Source organism: Acanthochromis polyacanthus, chromosome 20, assembly GCF_021347895.1.
Source record: "Acanthochromis polyacanthus isolate Apoly-LR-REF ecotype Palm Island chromosome 20, KAUST_Apoly_ChrSc, whole genome shotgun sequence".
NCBI classification, from domain to species: Eukaryota; Metazoa; Chordata; class Actinopteri; family Pomacentridae; genus Acanthochromis; species Acanthochromis polyacanthus.
This window is the reverse complement of record NC_067132.1, coordinates 28,567,721-28,588,801: the sequence shown is the minus strand read 5'-3', so window position 1 is coordinate 28,588,801 and position 21,081 is coordinate 28,567,721. Positions and strand designations below refer to the sequence as shown.

Here is a 21,081-nt window from a genome sequence, read left to right as displayed (position 1 = left end):
AGCTCTCGTGTTCTTCCCAAAGGGACATTGATCTCAGGTCAGCGGGAAGAAGCAGACACCGAGAGACATTAACAACCCTCTGGTGCTCCCTTTTGGAGAAATAATGCATGAGTCTCCTCCAAGTGACATCATGCATATTCACAATTTAGGAAGTTTTTAGTGGACTAAATGCAGTCCTGTTGTATCCATTAGAACGGAGTTAGGTGTTTGTCTTTAGTGTGAACCAACAGGACTGTAAATTACAGCAAATTAACATTAATTAAGGTGAAAAAATGTAAATCAAGGCCCATTTACTTGCATTTCCTGGAGCTTTCGGCCACTTTGCATTGCTTTCAAAGATGGTTGTTTACCAAGAAACCAGAAAGCTTGAGAAAAAAAGCAAGATTTGAAATGCTGATATTTGTAAAACTGGTATTTCTTGAGCTCAAACTGCATTTTTGAGTATTCTGCCCATGAAAGCTATGAGAAATGGTTGAAAGCATGGGATAAAAATTGCAGTAAGTTGGCCTTGAGTTAACATATTTTCTACAAAGCTGCAAAAATAGGGCAGAAATCTCCAAAAAAAAAAAAGTCTCACAGGTGGACTTGACAATGAGAAAAAGCTGCAAAAATGATGCTGTTATGTTATATTGTTTAGTTGTAATATTAGATAATATATTTGACACATTTTTAAGAATTGATAATATTACTGAGCACATATCTTAGAAATTCCAATTCAGAGTCATGGCTTCAACCCTCAGATCACCATGGCACCCCTTAGAACTGCATTTTGCTGCGTATGGAATTGAGTATTGGTATTAAAGGCATTAGCTGCCCTAAAACATGCTTTGTTGACTGATTTAACTCATTAAATGAGAAGCTAAATGTCTTTTCCCATCTTGGACTTGAATGGTTGTTAAAAAACTGTGTTTTCATATGAAAACAAAACACACACATAGATGAAAGTTATTCCTAAATTGATTTCAAAAGCAAATTTATTATGTTCTTAGATGTCAAAATACCACCAGTAACCCGTCTTCCATCCTGATGCTGATTATCCTTGTGTGTTTCAGCTCACTTTGTGTCCAAGTAGTCTATGCAAAGTCACAAATGACACAACAAAATGGCAAAAAATCCACAACAGACAATGTTTGATGTTGCTGAATAAGGCTGGGTTTCACTGGTAATTCTGTTTTCCATCCTACTTGCATTTTAATCCACTCTCACAGCTTTTCCCCCACCTGTCACGTACGATTTTACTTTCAAACTTCTCACCAGAAATGCCGTTGTTTACAGCTTACATAATGTTCGGGGGAAGAGGAGAGACGGAGCGAGCTCTTTATGCCCGCAGCTTCATTTTAACTTGATAGAGGCCTGTCAACAAATATCTGGATTGTGCTTTCGGTGGTTACACAGGACTGTGGGTGCTCCGGTAGGAGGAGTAACAACAAAGAGCGAAGACAAGAGCGCTGTCACACTCCAAGTACGAAAACAGTAAAGGGTTTACTGTTTTCATGCTGCTTTGTGGCGGTGAGTTCGATTTAAAAAGTTAAAGAAAGAAAAAAAGGAAAAAGATCACAGCGAAAGAGGGATTTTTTTTTCTACTTTTACATCACCCCGGCTAAGATTAGCTCCTATTCCTCAAATGATGAATTTCTCAGATTTCTAGAATGAGCCTCTTCACAGGCAGGTAATGCAGTGACTCATAATGATCTAAATGAGGCCTTGAACCCATTAGCCTGAGCTGTGTGAATAACCAGGGGCGAGAGATTTTGTGGAGGTGGACAGCTCTGTCTCCAGATTGGCCCCGGACCTCAAAAGTGAAGGATTTTCACCCACAAGAAACTAGTGGAAGATGGAAACCAGCCTTTAGGGGAACCTGGGTTATTACACCGGTAGAAAAAAGCCTGACTGAAATCCAGAAAACTTTCTTGGTGAGAGCATTTGGGCTCCATGTTTGGTGCTTGGAGGATTGTAATTGCAATACACGCCGGGATGGAGCACCTGGTTCCATCTCTCCGTCATTAATCTGATGCTTTAGTTCTCCCGATGCCTTCTGGCTTTAGCTTGTCGGACTCATTCCAGCTGCTGATGCTGGCTTCTCTTGGAGCTCGCGGCGCCACTCAGGCACCGGGAGGAGCTGCGTGACGCCCGCTGAAGGAGGTTCTGGGAAATAGATCGATGGAGGTTCGTCATGGAGGAGCCGGCCGCCATGGTGACCACCCAGGGGTGTCGGACGGCCTGGTCGGCGGTGAGGCGGGTGGCCGGGTCCGACAGCAGCAGGCGCGCAATGAAGTCCTTCGCCAAGGCGGACACCGAGGGCCAAGGCTGTGGGATAGAAGAGGCAGAATGAATACAAAAGCACATGACACCAAGACGAAGTCAGTTCACATAAAGACACTCTGGAAACCCGCGGCGCTCTAAGCAGCATCTGGACGAGGCGCCTGCACAGATTCAAAGCCTCTTCAAAGGCGGGATGCAAGATTTCATTCGAACAAAGCAATAAAACTATGATCCCTGTGCTCTGCAGGCCTAACAAGCAGAACTAAACTCAAAGGAAAGCTAAATGTCACTGGGCAAAGAGAAGCAGCAGTCTGGGCTGAATGAATACTGGGAGGTAGAGCGGCTCTGTCGCATGTGTGGGATTTGGGTGCATGTTTATTCTTAGCCTGCATTAGCTTCCCAACAAAAGAGATGAGCTTCATTGGGATCCTTTGGCTCTTTCTTTTTTTCTTCCCCCCTTCAAAATTCAAATAGCAAGTCGTTCCCCTTGCCATGACCCGAGCTGACATTCAAGGATCCTTTTGAAATCTGCCATGCCATCTTTCCGGTGGGAGAAGAAGACATCAGAATCATTATCATAATTCAGAATCATTCAATTATTCATCGCCGCTTTGGTTCTTTGTCACGGAGACAACATTGTGGAGGGCCGCCTCAGGAAATCGATGACCTTTGGTGCTCCCATCTAATTTTAAATAAAATATTACTGATGCAGATGTGGGGCTAGATTGATGTGGCGTCAGATTAAAAGATGGTCGAGACAGTAACCTTCATCGGCAAAGCAAAAGGCTTCCTTCCTGTTAATAAGCTTAATGCTAAGACTGCTTTCTTAATCACTCAGTCACCACCAATTAGCTCAAGTATTTCTTTCCCTCGTTTGACTGGGGAGCAGAAAAAGTTAAATACAGTGAAATCTCTGTGTGCGAAAAAACTCTCATTCTCCGCTCAACCTCCTCGCACAGACTAAATCTCGCTCTTTAGGGAGGTCTCGCTCTCCATTTTAATCCTGAAACGCATTTCTAACTCCTTTTTTCTTTTTTCTTTTTGTTTCTCACGGAGTAATGACAATTAATCAGGCATGAAATTGACAATCGCGAGACTGTTGCCGGTGAGAGGAATTCAAAGAAGCAGGGACTTGCTTATTCTCGTAGTGTAACTGACTGGAGGAGAAGAAGAAGTAGAAGAAGAAGAGCAGCGTGTGCAGAGACACAGCGGAGGGTGCTGCCAGCCGAACAGTCATAAAAAAGAAAAAGAAGAGGGGAAAAAAAGAAGCTTCTCACTCAAACTTTCTTCTCATTGTGTTGTTATTTCACACCTGAGAAGCAGGCAGAGTGACACTGTTTGATTGAGCTCCCACGGCTTTCTTCTCCTGGTGGTGATTTTTAGGCAATGCCCCTTTAGTATCACGCAGCATTTGATGGCGAGCAGGCGCCTTTTGTCCTTGATCTGGAAAGACGGTGTGTGTGTGTGTGTGTGTGTGTGTGTGTGTGTGTGTGTGTGTGTGTGTGTGTGTGTGTGTGTGTGTGTGTGTGTGTGTGTGGGGATGGTGGGGAGGGGGGGGGGGTTTGAGATGCTTTTACTCAGTTGGAATTATGCAGCAAAAGTCTTTGATGCCACTGCTGAGGGGTATCAAAAGTTTTCCCTTCCTTCCTCCAGCACACCTAAAGAAGAAGAGACATAACTGAGTTGCTTTCCTGGAACCGAGCCACCTCCAGGAAGTTTATCTCTCCCCCTTATTTTGAACATTTTTCACGTCAAAATACACAAAGGCTTTATTGCGTTTGGAGGAAAGGGGGCGAGAGCCGGTGTTATACATCACTGCTGAGCGGAGAGCTAGCCAAAGAGGAGGGAAAAGCAGGAAAGAGAGGGGAGAGAAAGTGGAGTGCACAAGGGGCAGAAGCAGTGGAGAAACCTACAGGGCTCGGCTTATTGAGAAACATCTTGTTAGAGCGAACCAGAAGCAGCACTGACTGTGTTTGCGGCGAGTCACATCTTTACCTGACAAAGCCGTAATTGCAACAAATGAAGAAAACGCTAGAAGGCTGGATTAATGTGATCAGGGGGATAATGCACTTTTGAGTAATGAACTGGCTCTGCGCGAGTGTCTCCGCCTCGCAAATTCACCCACCACCTGATTGACCTGGCAGCGTCTCCCGAGCGACGGAGCCAAGTTTAAATATGCCTCATCATAATGAGCACAAATAGGGGAGGTGGCCCTGTCGCTAATACAGGTGAAAGTTTCAGCTTTAAAAAAAAACCCACGGTAATCAAAACATCAATACACGGATGCTTGGAAAGATTGGGCTGTCATGTGTAATATCACTGTGGCCGGGGAGAAAAGCGAGGCTGGGTTTGTTCACGTGTTCCGCACTAGGGGGCAGACTGGGCTAAACCATCAACCCACGTTTGAGATGTAGATGTTTGGGGCTGGGTGAGGAGATTCACTAACACAACAGCAGAAATGCAGAGGAGGTTACCAGGCTGCCCGGACAATGCACTGACTTGTGCTTTACATACAAAAAAAAAAAAAAAGCCCCGCTCACAGAAAATGCGCCCGTGCATTCACACACAGATGAGATGTCCTGATTACGTGCGGGGGAAATGATCCGGCCTGCCTGCAGAAGACTGACTGATAAGGTGTGAAAAGCCCTGGAAGCTACACCCTGCTGCCCTGCTCGTCTTTTTCGATTCCCCCACCCCTCGCCCTACTGTTGCGTAAACACAACAGTGTGACTCCGCTGCTACAGCTCCTCTGGCAAAAGGTGGATATCGCACCTGTAGAGGAGGGAATGTACGGCATGAGCGTGTGCATATGTTGTTTGTGTGGAAGATGGGGGGAGTGGAGGGTAGGGACGCCGGTTCGCGGGAAGGAACCGGAAGCCGTTTCCGAGCCAGTCTCACCTCCATCATCGTGCAGAAACCCCCCACAGCCCACCCACACTCTTCTCTCACATAGGATGGCCCCCATTCAGATTCAACAAACACTAAAAGTTGCTTTTTGGAGGAGCGTTTGCACCGGCAGCCCTTGTGTATTCATTTGCATAGTGCAGAAGACGACTCTGTACCTGAAGTTACACCACATTGTTGAATACATATTTATAAATGAAGACAGTCTGCGTTCTCCCATTGATGCATAACAAATGCACATATTACACAACGGTGCAATCTGTTGACCGAAAGAGGTCTTACGTATGGATCTATAGAAGTCTGTTGACTCACATTTGACCTGGCTACAGAGAGGCTTTTAGAATGTAAATGAATAATTCACTCCTCTCCTGTCAGTAACTGTGTACTTGTAAAGTCTGACAGCATGCATGGCATTATAGCCATTTCCACGTCCACAAGCTATAACAGAATCTGTGAACTTGTCCATGATCTCTTCCTTCTTTATCTAGTTTATGCACGAAAATATACAGAAGCCCCTTAGTTTTTCAGATTTCTTTTGGGTTCAAAATGTGCTTCTGGAGGACGATCAGTCCTTATGATCATCCTGTGCTATCTTATTTGATTGAAGTCTCTGCATTTTCCTGTCATTTCTGACCATTTGGACGAACAAAAATCACTTCAACACTGGTGATTTTCCTCTAGCCCTGATTAAAACCTCTTTGGGTGCGCCAAAAATGGTTTTTGGACATAAATAAAGTTGAAAATCCACGTACGTACCAGCCAGGTTTGTGGTGTTAATGAAGTTATCCTAGTTAACATAATGAGCTGCTACTCCGACATAAACACAGGGTCGGTCAGCGAGGATCGGCATCTGCAAGAGTCCAAAATGGCAGAAGCAAGAGCCAGCAGCCTTGGCAGCCTTGTTGATGTGATTGGAGGAAAGTGGAATGTGTGCATCACATTTAAATTGGTGGAATGGAGATTGAATTTCTCAGATCTATTTAAACAGCAAGGGACAAAGCAGTGCAGCATGTTGAAAAGACGAGTCAATGCGGTGCAGGAAACTGAAACACAGAAACGCTATTATCTAAAGGTCAACAGGTCACATCTTAACAAGCTGATAAATACTGTGAAAAGCATTGCTGAGGTTGATAGGAAACCACAGCAACATGTGGAATTTATGAAGAAAGTTCTGCAGTTTTTCATTTATCGAAGAATTACACAAATATCCTTAAAATGTTCTATTTTAGTTGACTTAAAACTTGATTGGTACGCCATTTAAAATGATAAATATCCTTAAAACGTTGTGCCTTAGCTCACTTTCAACCTCATAGGAACATTATTTGAAATGATAATTATCCTCAAAATGTCCTTTGAACATTAGATTATATGTCTTCTTTAAAACTTAATTAAAACTTAAAGGTAATGTTCATAAAGTTGTGGGAACCGTCCCTGCTTCTGGTCATTTATTGTGTTGAATTGCATAAATTTGCTGCTTCTTTGCCACCTTAAGGTCATTCTGGTTGTGCAGTTTCATCAGTAGTCGTAACTTAACCTCTATACAGTGGATGCTACTGCATTTGTCAACGTCTGTCACTCCTGTAATGGGGAGTTTCTCATTTTATAACCAGGACGGACCTCATCAGTCTGTGGCACTGACCCAGTTCAGCTTTAGTTTCATCATCATTGTAAAGCCTGTCTTGGCGCGCTGACTGCATGTGCCATCAAATTATCTTTATTTTCAGGCCTTTTCTCGCTGACATGTAACATTGGATGGAAAAAATTCAGTTAATAATGGTGGCATTGGTTTTACTATCCTGGCTGACTGAGACTTTTGAATAAATAAAGAGTTATCCTTCATGTTATTAGCATCATCTGTGCTTTTCCTACTGTGTGTATTGACATCCAATCACTTTTACATGGAGCATCCTGAGATGAAAAGACGCTGCTTATTGGTTTTTTCATGCAAATGAGCCTTCCAAGCTTTTCTCCAGCACTGCCTGTGATTCATTTGTGCAGTTTCTGACATTTAACTACAGCACAGAGGATCCAGTCAGTCATGTTATAATTACTCTCCTTTCTATGAAGGGCAATGTGCTCATTTTTGGGGGTCACTTATTTCAATCGGCAGACGGCTCATTTCGAATGAAACTCTTCAAGTCAAGTTTAATATGTGAGGGGAATTGCTCAGGCTGTTGAGACTATTCTTATCTGAAAGAGAAGCACCCTCGTGAATGACGTGAAGAACCCTCGCGGTGGCAGAAGTCCACATTTCGTGGATACTTGTCAACCTTCATCACGCACTACAACATTATTATCGCGGAGTGTGTTTAACCGTGCTGTCAGTCCGCTGGAGAGGGTGGATACATGCACATGACGGAGAACGAGCGTGTTGTCAACATGGAAATGTGATTGATGGCTCGTCTATCAAGGCCTGCTGCTCAGCCACCGATGATGTCTTCATAGTGTTACCAAATGAATTTGCACATTGATGCATCTCAGTGGGTTGCAACATAGCATGCCACACATGAATGCAAAAGGGGTTTTTCTTCACCAGTGTGGCCTACATCTGAGCTGTGTCGAAAAGCCACCATGAAAAACGTGCGGTAAGCCCTCGCATAAACTCCAGGAGGATTTTTACACTATTGTTCAGTTGGTGGTCAGTGCAGCGGTAAACACAGGGATAATAGTCCAGGGCCTATGTAAGGCAGCCTCTTGTATGCCAGACTAAAATGTCAGGCTGCATCCCTGAGAATCGAGCCGGGCTTATAGCCCAGTGAATAATCCCGCCTTGGGTGTAATCAGCGTGAAAGAACAAGCCCGAACTCACCACCGAGCTTGACAGAATAGGCTGTTAAAAATACTCACTTCAGTTGTACGACGGCGGAAAAGAGTGGAGGAAGAAATGAAAAAAAATAAAAACCATGCAAGGCACACTCCCCCACCCCCCCTCCATTTTGAAGCTTCCTCAAAGAGCCAAACCAAGCGCAAACTTGAGACACCACAACAAACTTTCACACATCCATTCATGTGCTGCAGAGGAGGAGATGAAAATGAGGAAAGAATCCGGCTGCCACCGCACCTGCACTGCTGTACGCTCAGCTGATTTTTCTCTACTTAGAGGTGGCAATGATGGAATAATGTAGCTATTTCTGGTCGTTCTTATGGCATAATGATGAAGTTATGAATCAGTCTTTTGCAGCAAGCACACGTAGCAGCGATGCCTGAAAAAATGTGCCAGATAAGTGCAAATCATGTGCATTATACAACAAAACCAAATAAGTGTGCACTGTGGGGAAAAGGCCTTATGTCAAATTTGAGAAAAAAATTTTTTTTTGTTGTTTTTTTAAAATGCTGGAAGCAAAAAACTGAGGCCCCATCCACACGAAGACAAACCGAGGTCTAAACGCATAAGTTTCTTGCCGAATCTGCGTATCATCCACACAAAGACGGCGTTTTGGGGGTCTGTAAACGATCATTTTTGAAACCAGGTTCCAGAGTGGAGAGATTTTGAAACGCCGTATACGCAGCTCCGTGTTTACTGGTTATCCGCTACTTCTCAGATACGCTTGCGTCATAGTTTCGTGTCTTCATTGACACGCATGCGCCACACGCGGCAATGACAACAACAATGGCGGCGTACAGTGTAGCAAATGTGCTGATGAAGCTAGTGACCCTACTATCCCTGTTGCAGCAAAATCTCCTTCTTCTCAATCACCACCGAGTTGAACAAACAATTACTGAGGACACATTACAGCCCACTCATGCTTCCCGGCTTGGTCTCTGTTTACAACTTTTGCCGCAAGTGCGCATGCCCACTGTTTTTTCTTCTGTTTGCGCGTGTTTCCGTCATATCGTTACAGCGCCCCTAGAGGTCTGGCATGTGTTTTACAGCGTTTTCATGGCTATCGAGTGCGTTCATGTAGACGCACACATTTTCTGAGACGCCTTTGTCTTTATGGCGATCGTTTTTGAAACTGTTAAGCGTTTTGTCTTCTTGTTGATGGGGCCTAATTCAACTGGCAAAAGACCTGCAGCCTCTCCTGCTAAACTGTCTGCCCAAGTGTCACATTAGCAAATAGACAAAGTTTGTTTGAACGCGGTACAATATCATGTATTTCAGACAAATTATTGAAAGACCTAAATACTAAATTTCTGATGTTTTTCAGAATTGTCCAATGTGTATATATTTGCAAGGAGAACTGATTTATCTTGGTCTATAAAACTATCATTTGCTCCAAGAAATACCAAACCAAACGCCAGTCTACATATGAAAAGCCCAACAAACTTACATTTCCATGGAAGCTGTATTTTCCTCTCACAATGGACCTGTAGAGTCGTGTACGGCTGTCGTCTTCAAACGGCATGCATCCGCTCAGCACGATGTAGGCGATCACCCCCAGAGCCCACATGTCCACCGCACACGTATAGGGTTTCCTCAGCAACACCTCAGGGGCCATGTACTCAGGGGTTCCACAGGTGGTCCTCAAAGACCAGGACCGGCCTTCTCCAGTTGGAGAAATCTCAGACTCTGCGATTGTGCCTCCAAAAGTGGCCAATCCAAAGTCAGTCACCAAGAGCCTGGAGCTGGCTCCAGGGTGGTAGTACAGAAGATTCTCGGGTTTCAAGTCTCTGTGGGTGATACCGAGGCTGTGCAGGTATCCAACCCCGGCCAGAACCATCTGTAGAGCCTGGGTGGCGTCTCGCTCCGTGAAGTGACCCCTGCTGACGACCCGGTCCAACAGCTCCCCACCGGTCGCCAGCTCCAGCACCACGTAGACCCTCTGAGGAAACTGGAACACCTCGATCATCTGAATCACATTAGCGTGCTTCACCCGCCGCAGCACGGCCAGCTCGGACGCACACACCTCACGTCCCTGCGGGGCCTCCACCTCCATCATTTTTATGGCAAAGGGCTGCCGAGTCGCTCTGTGCTCCACGCGCACGACACGGCTGAAGCTTCCCCGACCAATCAGCGCCTTGATGTCATATCTGACAGGGCAGAAGGGGAATGATGACTCATTACAGCATAACCATCGAATGATACACTGTTGCAGAGCACTCACTGTCTCACACTGCAGCTGCAGCCGTGATGTATGGGGAGATATCTGTTGCGGCGGCATGCAAAGTCGATCAAACAAACTCCTGCGATTCTGATTTAGATTGCCAATGAACAAGGCAGTATTTTACCCCAGCTGTGACTTATCAGATGTGTAGAGAGAGAGATGTGCTTGCCTTTAAAAAAAGACATCAGTTTTCTTGCTTTAATTGTTTCTAAGCTTTTATCTGACAAGAGCAGGAAGGCAGTCTTCAGGTACTACAAGGCCCGGGCCTCTCAAATGAATGCCTGCTATTATTGCATGGAGGTTGGTGGAGCTATGCTGAAAAGAATAAGAAAGCTAGTGCCATTAAAAGGCTCCCATGAGGATTGCAAAGAGTCTTAAGCTATTTCACCTTGTGTTGTGCTGCAATAAATTCTTGTTGCCAAATGCTGGCCTTAAAAAATAATGGGTGTAAGCTATGCTGTCAGTTGCTATTGGCTTCGATTCCAACACTCTTTACAGTCAATTTCAATGCAAAAATATACAATGTCAAAGGTTTTAAGTGCCTGTTAGAGATTACTTGGAAATAGCTTTTCGAGGAGAGTTTTATTTGGAGCTAGCTCATATCTTTTTACTTTCTGCTGTCACTTGAAAAATGTTCTTTAAAATGTGCTCTTGAATCATTTACCTTGCAGTGACACGTGGCTCAAACTTGTCCTTATAGCTGGCGGCTTTGTCCCGTCCTCGTCTGGATTGCTGTTGGGTGTTTGATGTTAGCTGAGGACAGTTGACGGTGGAAGAAAACCACGGACCTCTTCGCTTCTCTTTGTGCTTCTTTGGCTCATCGTCTTCTTGTTTTTTACTAAAAACCACAAGCGATTGCACCACGCTTGCATAGCCCTTCTTGGACGCCTCGGGCAGCACCTTACCGTTCCCACAGCCCATCACTCAGGAGGAAACATCCATTCCCAAAGAAATCCAGCATCTGCTGCAAGAGCATAAGTCTACATGGCTTCTTTCTGGCAGGTGCTTGCTTGAATTAAATGTAAACAGCAACAGCAAAGCTCCACCTTCTCAGCAGGTTGGAGGTTGGCAGGTGTGTGAACTCACACTCACTTGTGATGCAAACAGAAGTTGGTTTGAAGTCATTGTCAGTCCTTCTAGTGAAGATGGACACAGTGGTTGCAGGTGTGGAAGTCAACATTCCAGTTACATGCCACCAAACATGTTTAAAGAGTAAAAAACATCTCAGTTGATGTTGAACAGTGACATTGGGACTAAAAATGGCTAGAAAGTTGAAAATGCAACCAGTCTGATGCACACAGAGGCAGGATTAATGATTAGTCCATTCATCAGTTCATCAAAACTCCAGTTACATGCTACAAAACATATTCAAAGAGCAAAAAAACCCCAAACAATGACATTGGGACTAAAAATTGCTACCACTGGTCTATATGAAGGTATTTAAACGCAAAATATCCTTGCTACAGGGAGTTAAATATCGATAAAGTGCATCAAAAATGTCTTTTAACTTATTTCAACTTCAGTAGATTAAGAGGGACGACATTTATTTACATTTTTTTACTCTGATAAACTTATTTAACAGGTGTAATTATGGGATTGTTTTCAGATTAAAAGGACACTTCTGCAATTTGACGTTCCACTTTCATAAGGCCAAGACAGATTTAAAGAAGATAAGTGAAAACCAACGCATTCAAGGCCGTCATACCTGGACTATTTAAACCAAGTTGGTCTCATATTGAGCTATGGGAAGCTGAAAAAGCAACCAGTCCAATGCACACTGCAGCAGGACTAACGTTTAGCCAATCGGTGTCATGGTTTGTTGGTATTCTCACGTGTCGTCAACGTGTCGAACAGCAGGACTGAAAACAAAAGAAGAAAAATTTTAACGCAACTGACGTGATTAAAAATGATATTTTGAACAGACAGGATGGATTCTCATTATTTCCTGACATTGTAGTGGGCTTTTACTTGACTTTTAACACTTTTAACCAGAGCAGAATCGATGCGTTGGTATGACTATGCATCAGTATTGACTTAACCCTTTGAGCCCCAGGCTATTTTCCTTGCAGTTTCACTACCAGTGCTGTGAAGCTCTTATCTTGGTCATTATAAGGGCTACACATACATGCTGTTATTTTTTTATTCAGGTCTTCCAGTAGATTTTTATCTGAGCTTTTTTAATCACAGAAAAAGAAATGTTTCGTATATCTCACCAGAAAATGCTGGTATTAAAGTTCTCTTTTCAAATTGTGGTGGGGAGACTGTTTGGAGTCTGACTGATATTCAATAAAAAAAATGAGGAAAAAAAGCAGTTAGTGCTTAAATATATATTTCATTGAAGTCTTCACATACAGTAGCTTACATGCAAAGGTAACAAAAAAGAAAAATAATTGTCCTCCAACTCGTCTTTTGCTCATCTTTTGAATAGCTGCAACTGAAACCAAATCCAGTATGTATTTTTCATCCATAGAGGGACATAATGTGAGCCAATGTTGAAATTCGCTCTAATTTCACAACTCTTTGACACACAGTGAAACAGCACTAGAAAGGATGAGTTCTGCTGTTTATTTTGATCTTCAATAATCCTACATTATGAAATGACTATCTCAAGACTTTGTAAGAAGCAGGAGAGTGAAAATGTGAAAATAGGCATATATGTTGCATATTTACAAAGCTACAGTTCTGCCATTTCTTATGACATTAAAACATCGCTGTATTGATATTAACGTACAATTTCTATGCAATGACAAGTTCACGAGTAATTCATAAAAGAATATTGGCTGTATGCGGGTTGAAACTAGTATGAATAAATTTGATTCAAAATGATTTTTTTCTCTGCAACACTTCGTCACACAGACAAGCAAATAAAAATACCGGAAAGATCAAGTTTACCTGAATTTATTATGCAGTCCATTGGCTTTATTAATCTATTTTTCTTTTTATTGTATTTGATGTAACTGCTCTGTATCTGTCTGAGCACTACGGATGTAAATGAGCATTGTTGTTGTTGTATAATCCAGCATATTTACTTCTATTGCTATCTAAACATACCCTCTTTAATGGACACTGTCCCTCCCAAATAAAGAAGTAAATAAGTAAGTTCAGTTCTAACAAGTTAAGTGTTGGCAACACAAAGTGCATCTGTTCAGCTCTTAGGTTTAAAATGATCTGAGATTCATGCAGATACTTTGGTTTTGGTGCCACAACACTGCATCCTTTACTGGATTCCCATTGTGCAATTCAGTAAAGGTAGTTTCTACAGATACGGACCCGTATGGCTACGGATACGGCACTTTCCATTTGCCAGACAGATACGGACCCGTACGCAAGTCTCGCGAATCAGAAGCTGCTAACCACTGCAAACTGTTGAAAGGTAAGCAAAACTTCAGTGTACCGCCGGCGGTACACTTACTAATTTGCATAGGAATTTCAAGAATGTCCGACGGCTGCAAACGCGATTATACAAACACTATACGCTGATGGAAAGCTTAGATTCTCATGAATCCGCCGGTATAAACCACTTTCAGATGTGATTACCACAGCGGGTGAGAAAAACACATTTGTCCGACAAAAACGAATATCCATCCATCTGTTCTCTATACACGGCTTCAACGCACACAGCGCGACTCACATTTCCGGGTTCATTATTACACGCAGATGAAAATATTCCACAAAAAACGGCCATAAGCCAACCTTGGACATCCAGACGACACAAGCTAGTAAACTATTTTGTCCAAAACATGTCCTGAAGTCGGTATAAAATCCACGAATCGGTCGTTTTCAAGGAAATGCACCTCACGATGTGCGTCCAATATTCCCTGTATTTTTCGTCATTTTTTAAATTTAAAAATAGAATATTAGCGATTTTTTGTACTGAAAATGGCTGGAATTGACTGCAGCTTAAAGGGTTAAGGTTAGGGTTAGTGTTAGGGTCAGGTTTAGGGTCCGTACCTGTAGTACCGATGCTACGGGTCCGTACCGCTAGCGTCTACCGGGAGTCACGTGACCAGATCTCGTGTATCTGTCTGCCAAATGGCAAGTGCCGTATCCGTAGTCCACAGGCTACGGGTACGGGTCCGTACCTCTAGCAACAACCTTCAGTAAAATCCCGGTGACATCACTGGGTCTATTTTTTCCAACTTTTTGGCTAGCTCCCTCCAAAGCCACAGGAGACGTTATGCAACAGGCTGGGTGCCTTTTGAAAAGGAAACCGAACTTCATGTGTATGCACTTGCCAAGTGGTAGGTCTTTTGTGGGAATAATCCTGCAGGCACACTGGAAATGCTGCATTCCCCCCCCCCCCATGCAGCAAAAGTGAGATGTTTTTTTTAAAATAAATACAAGAAAGTGAAAGGCAGACAGAACGGTAGCAGGCACCGCTGACAAAGCACCACCTACAGAGTTTAGCGACAGAGAATTGTGAAACAATGGATTGATGGATTTTGTGCATAACAGCCTTAAAAAGTGTCAAGCATCATAAAGAATGTATAGGTGTTATGGGTGTCTACCCACAAATAAAATGAGCCTTCTTTTGGAAACACTCTCTGCAAATCTTCCTAAATACATAAACATGCTGCACAATTTATTCACAAACATGAACTCATTATACCAAACCTCATAGAAACACATTATTTCTGTGCTGCTCCAGTGAAAAGGAATAATTTAAACCCAGTGTACAGCACACTTGTGGTAAGGGGAAAAAAAGGAAATAGAAAAAAAAAGGTGTCCCTTCCCTGCTTTTGATTTCTTGCTTCTGCTCAGCTGCCTCGTCTGAATAAATATGTGCATGTTTTTGTGTCGTTTTCGGCTTTCCGCAAGGTTTAGCTCTTTTAAACAACGGACCGGGCAGGCTGCATGTTATTTGCTTTTCTCCTGTGCCGTTCTCTGAAGATTATGGACAAACGGAGACAGGGGAAACAACATAATGCAGAAAACAGAGAAAGTTTGCGCTTTTCTCCAGCTTGACAGGGACACTATGCAACACCGGGCTTAACAATGCAGTAAACACACATTACCGGTCAAAAGTTTGGACAGACCTTCTCATTTAATGGGGCTTCTTTATTTTCATGACTATTTGCATTGTAGATTCTCACTGAAGGCATCAAGACTATGATCGAAAACATATGGAATTATGAAGTAAAGAAAAAACTCTCTCACTCTTGGTATTCTCTTAGTTAGGTTCATGAGGTAGTCACCTGAAATGGTTTTTCTTGAAGGACATCTCATCCCAAACCATCTCCATGTATCTACAATGTCGTAAAAATAAAATAAAAACACTGACTGAGAAGGTGTGTCCAAACTTTTGACTGGTAGTGTACCTTCTGCAGGTAGAAAAGTTGGTTTAAGGTTTAAGAGTCAGCTGCACAGCAAACTGTGCAGATAGAAAAGCTTTCATGATCTGAGTGCAGCTTTAGTCATCATTGCGTTATATCCAGTGGCAGTTACGAGGGAGGGAAGTGTTTATTTATATGAAAATGTCAAAAGATGCCATTACACATCGCTGTGTCTTTTCAAAAGGTGCAAATTGTGTTTTCGCTTGACAGAGAATCAGGCTGCATCATCAGTTGCTTGTCTGCTGCAGTTTTTTTTTTTTCCCACCGTTGGAGCCAAAGGGGATTCTGGGCCTATCAGTCTGTTCTGCTGTCACACACTGTCTATCGCCTTTCTCAGAGGACTGTACACACAAATAACGCAGGCACAGAAACCCCTCCAACAGACAGACACGCTCAGCCGGCAGAGGATAGACATCACATCAGCACTGAGGTGGTAAATCGCCCTTCAGAAGCCTTCCTCAAGGGAGTCAGCAGTTCAGCGTTTATCGAACCACTATCTGATTACTAAAAGGCTGTCCTCGGTTATAAATGAACCCGCAACATGCGTGTGGTATTGGTAACACCGGGGCCTTGGGAGTAAAAGCCATTATGAGGGGCTGCTGTGAATCAGTTTAGGCCAGAGGAGTGGTCAGAGCGCAGCTGCCACTTGCCAGTCAGTTCATTACTGTTGTTATTGTAGTCAGAGGGATGCGATACCTGCGTGGAGAGTGGACTGGAGCGAGGTAAAAGCGACGGATTTAAGAGGCTCAGAAGCACAGCGGAGTGAAAGGTTGCAAAAGAGCAGGGTTGAGAGTAAAATATCTAAAAAGAAAAATTGGTTTGGGTTAAAAAGAAAGAAAGAAAGAAAAATGTTTCAGTGAACACTTGAACTTTGAAAAATATAAGCTTTAGGTGGGCCAGACAGCATGGAGGCTATTTTTGGTGAGCGCTTAACGCAACAACTAGCAGGGATCCATGATCTATACACGACTTAATCCTCATTTCATCGATGAGAATCCACGCCACCTAGAGGCTGGACGGAGAAGAGAAAGCCATGTACACCCTGGACAGGAGCATTAACGCTGAGCTGGAGCCCGACAACGAATTTAACGTCAAAATTCACAACATCAACGACAACGCGCTGAAATTTGCAAAGGAAATCTACCTCGCCAGCATGCCTGAGATGTAGGAAGTTGATAAGTTTTGATTGGTTGGAGCTCAAAAGTGAAATCCATCCATCTATCCATTATCTATACGCCATTTAATCCTCATTAGGGTTGAAGGAGCAATCAATCTATGGGACAATCTAGACGAGGAATCAAAAGAATCTGAATCACATGCAGGATTTTAAAATGTAATTAAAACCAGCATATTATTAAAAAACAAAGAAACGAATTAAGAGTATCACAGTGTTTGCTGTGAGAGAAAACTCTGATATGAGTGAGTGGCTGCAGTCCTCTCAGACTCTACAGTCATTTTGTTTGTTGCTTGTTTTTAATGCTAATTGTAACTGAATGTTTGTTATAAAGGGGCAGATTGCATAAGTTTATTCTTCTTTCTGCTCACTTTCATTCAGAAGTTTGAAAATTTTTGTATTGTATTTGTTTTTTCGTTTGTCAATGAATGAAATAAAAACCAACCAACCAACCATGCAGTCCAACTAGCAGGGATGATTGACAATAAAAGAAAAGAACACTCCCAGTGAACTCGCCTGAAGTAATATTCAGGATAAAAACGACACATTCATGTAGTCTGTGGTGGCTTTTTCATGAATATAAGACTTCTTTAGTTGTGATTAGAAGAAATGCTAATACTCGCCTTGACCTCGGCGCCATCCAACAGCTCTGGGATAAATTCGAGACTCAGACTACGAGTCAGACTTTATCACCCGCCATCGCTAATGCTCTCATGTTTGAACGGAAGCCAGTCCTCGCAGCCAGGTTTCTGCACTGTGTAGGCAGTCAGAATGGCATTTTAATGCCCATGGTTTAGTCATGTTCATTATGCGGACGCTTTGATCACATGCGAGTACGTCGGCTCAACCTAAAGATCCTCGCTGACGTTATTCCACTCTGCTGTTCTAACCGCTTTTTCAGATGCTTTAGTGTTTTTATAAGGGGGATTTTAATCATTTTGATTTGGAATTTCTTCATGAAAAATTCAAACGTGCTGAATATTTAATCCACAGAGATCAAATCAAGTTTATTAAAAAGAATATGCAGACAGAGAATATTGGGAATATTACAGAACCTAAAATAGAGCCCTGTGGTACTCGGCAGCAGACAGGTGGGAATAAAAAGAGAAATTGGTAACCCAACTGAGACAAAGACAGGTTTAATCACCAAAAACAGCTGATTCACTTGCTCTACAGACTATTTATATCCAGCTAGCAATCTGTGCAGCACTTGTATTAGCAGAGCATGCTCAAATGCAACCTTAAAGTTCACTTGTCTGCATTGTTTTCCTTGAGTCCTCTGTCTGTTTGTATTTATTAGCATACAGTCAAAAGCTTTGTAAGTGCTCAGACCACAAGATTTCCAACAATCAGGGGATTATTATCATTTTAAGCACAACTGATGTACAGACTTTAAGTCTGGCTAGCAATCTGTGCACCATTTGTATTTGGAGAACATGCTAAAAACGTTCTGAGACTTTCCACAAATTTTTTTTTTTATAATTCCTCTGGCTATTCTTACTCTTTATTTTTCAGATTTGTTAGTGAATATTATATGCTAAAGTTGTCAATTTCGTACCTGTGTCCATTTCCTTCTTTATATTAACTTTAAATTAGTTTAGGCAACCTATATGTTGAAGCTAGGCTATTTAAGATGAAATACACATGAATTATATGTAAAATAACGCTGCTCACTTCAATGACAAATAGAGTTAAAATTGTATGATTATGCTTAGAGTGCCAGTTGTGTTGTCCCATCTTATTAACAGTTTGCTTTTAGTCTAAATGGCACTGATTTCTATCAGTGTAGCAAAATACTGCCTTGCTTTTCTTGCCATTCTCTTTTTATACTACGCACTACAAACTTAACACTCCACCCCTGTGTGTAGATGAGTTAGGTGGCCTATATTTTTAGACAAACCTGCACAGAATCTTCTTTACTGAGGTCACCTGGCCTTTATTTCTTGTAAAAGATGTGGGCAAAGGAGTTGGGACGAGTCAGACAGTTTGAACGAGTTGGTGTTAGCTGGTGCTAAACTTGAAATGGTGAGGCTAACTTTGGCTTGAGTCACTATTGCAGGTTTGCTGGTGGTAACAGATCTGCTGCCTCCATGATCTGGAGGAGGCTGACGTTGCTGCTAATGTTTGATCTCGGCCTCCCCGACCACTTTCGGATATCCTTGTATCAATATTTGCACGACTAGCAAACACTGTGGGCTGAATTCTGTCCTGTATTGTTAAGATTCACCCAAGCACACCTGCACAAACCACCACAACACAGCAGATTTGCACAATTTTAGTCTTTATTTGACTGACTGCGCATCAAAATCCCCCCCTTGTCACTTACAATTCAAATTAGTATTCAAATATTAACTGCAAAATATTGAATTGAGGATGAAAATGCATGTTTCTGAACCCTGTAGTGGAGTCTGTATGTCAACATGCTCATGATTCTGTCCTACTGAGAAACCACTGTAGCATTTTCACAACCAGAAAAGGTAGCAACTGTTTTTGATCTTGTTCAGCGGCCCTAAAACCCTCAAGAGACACCTCGTCTGGGCTGATAAAATAACAAGCCGCCGCTGCTGATCGGCCTTTGAGATGTGCTCTCCCATCCATGATGCGCCAAACCCTTCTCCTGACCTTTTTCGAGCCCAAACGCAACATTATCCCTCTGATTAATTAAAGGCATCCACCATTCATCAATGGAACACAGGCCTGTAATTATTGTTTTGTGGAGAGACAAATAATTGGAGAGTCGGACACAAAAAGTATGTTTGCTTATTACAAGCTGTTGAGAGAGGGAGAAATCAATGCCCGAGGAGGACACTTGCTTTTTTCCCCCCACGTCGGGGCATTTAAACCCAGACTGCTTTAATGCGACGCCGCACGCAGCTATGCAGCAATAAAAGCAGGGCTGCTGAGCACAATGGTGGCGAAAACAAAACTAATTACAGTGACAAGTGAGGCAGGCGCCAGGTCTGTCAACAGAGGGGGAGGATGCTACGTCTCCCAAAGGCAGGACCCTTAGGGACGGCTGACGGATACTCTAATTTTCTTTTTCTGTGAAGAGCTCGGAGGTGGCCGAGGGGAGAGGCGCACCAGACAAATTGCGTGCGACGTCTTGATTGAACAAATCATGAATGTTGCGCGAGTTGGCAAAATTGGATCCAGCTGACAGATACAGTCACCTGTCTGGGCAGCAGCCCGACGCCTGGAAATATGTAATTAATGAAGAGCTCTGCTAATTGCTCTTGAGCAGATAAAGAAAACAACAAAAGGGCAGTCAGGTGGCAGACAATAAATTTGGCTCTTTGACATTTAAGATGTATTTTTCCAGGTATACAACCTGATCTCTGAGAAAAGTTTACCTCCAAAAGTCAGTGAGTAGACTTCGTTCTGTCTCCATGAGTCACAGATCACGATTTATAACCTGCAGATTTGACCTTTAAAACCGCCTGGTGGCAGGAACTCAATGACAGCTTCCAAAAACAAACCAGGAAAACCTCAAAAAGCTAAAGTTAGTGAGATCATTTTAAAATTGAAGATGATACAGAATGAAAAAGAAGTTTACATGAGGTGACAAATTACATGCCGAATGATAAGAAGAGTGAGTTTAACGTGAGCTTTTTTAAAATAAATGAGTATAAAAGTGAGTCATTTTCAGACCTCTGTTTAGCCACGCTGCTGGTGATAGACTCATCCTCACTTTTGAAATATTGACTGATAAATTTGAGGAAGCAACATTTTTTTTCAAACAGATATATTGCGATTTTTTTTCTCCTTTTTTATGGCTGAAGTCTTCAATTATTTAGTCACCCAGTGGCAGAAACTTCAGAGTTTGAAGTGATGGAAATCTAATATCTGTATCACATCCATCAAGCCTTGAGGGAAGTTATTCAAACGGAGGATTTGATTCCGAGAGATGAGCGCACGCACTCCTCTCACCGTGAACACCGAAATTTAATTTGAAAATGGGCAGCAGGATTATTCCCATTATCCTGCTCCCAGACACTCATTTTTAAATGACAGACAGAAATATGCAAGTGACTGTAATTATACTGGGAGCACAGAAAAGGTTTTCCTTTCTTTTTTTCTTCCTTTTGCTCATTTTTTGTTGCACCGGTTGGTTGTTATTGGACCCTGCATGGGAATTTAATCAACTGGGCATTAATTTTCATATTAACACCTCAGAATAACACAAATAGGATTTCAAGTTATTACTGGGGTGATTATGGGGGTTTTGTGACGAACAGCAGCATAAAATATGTGGGTGAATGTGTCGGTCTTTTGCCTAGAAAAGGTAGTTTTTCTGTATCATAACTGTACTGACTTTACTGTACCAACTTTCCTTTAATTTTCTGGTTCCTTTAAGTGTCAGATT

The 21,081-nt window shown here is 42.6% G+C and overlaps 1 protein-coding gene across 1 annotated transcript; it reads right to left on the bottom strand.

The window, feature by feature from the left end:
* Nucleotides 1-1,925: 1,925 nt before the first annotated feature.
* LOC110963854 (serine/threonine-protein kinase H1-like) lies at nt 1,926-11,132 on the bottom strand. The gene is made up of 3 exons (XM_022212358.2): nt 10,876-11,132; nt 9,438-10,137; nt 1,926-2,307 (listed from the first exon to the last, which is right to left on the bottom strand). Exons 1-3 carry the CDS (start codon nt 11,130-11,132, stop codon nt 2,056-2,058), a joined length of 1,209 nt encoding a protein of 402 aa, XP_022068050.1. The 3' UTR covers nt 1,926-2,055.
* Between the last annotated feature and the right edge of the window lie 9,949 nt (nt 11,133-21,081).

Bases quoted from the DNA above. Each gene is read 5' to 3' on its own strand.
- LOC110963854 (XM_022212358.2), bottom strand. From the start codon at position 11,132: ATGGGCTGTGGGAACGGTAAGGTGCTGCCCGAGGCGTCCAAGAAGGGC. The intron at 10,138-10,875 runs GTAAATGATTCA...CTGCCCTGTCAG, and splicing joins GAGCCACGTGTCACTGCAAG to ATATGACATCAAGGCGCTGA. The intron at 2,308-9,437 runs GTAAGTTTGTTG...TCTATCCCACAG, and splicing joins AATACAGCTTCCATGGAAAT to CCTTGGCCCTCGGTGTCCGC.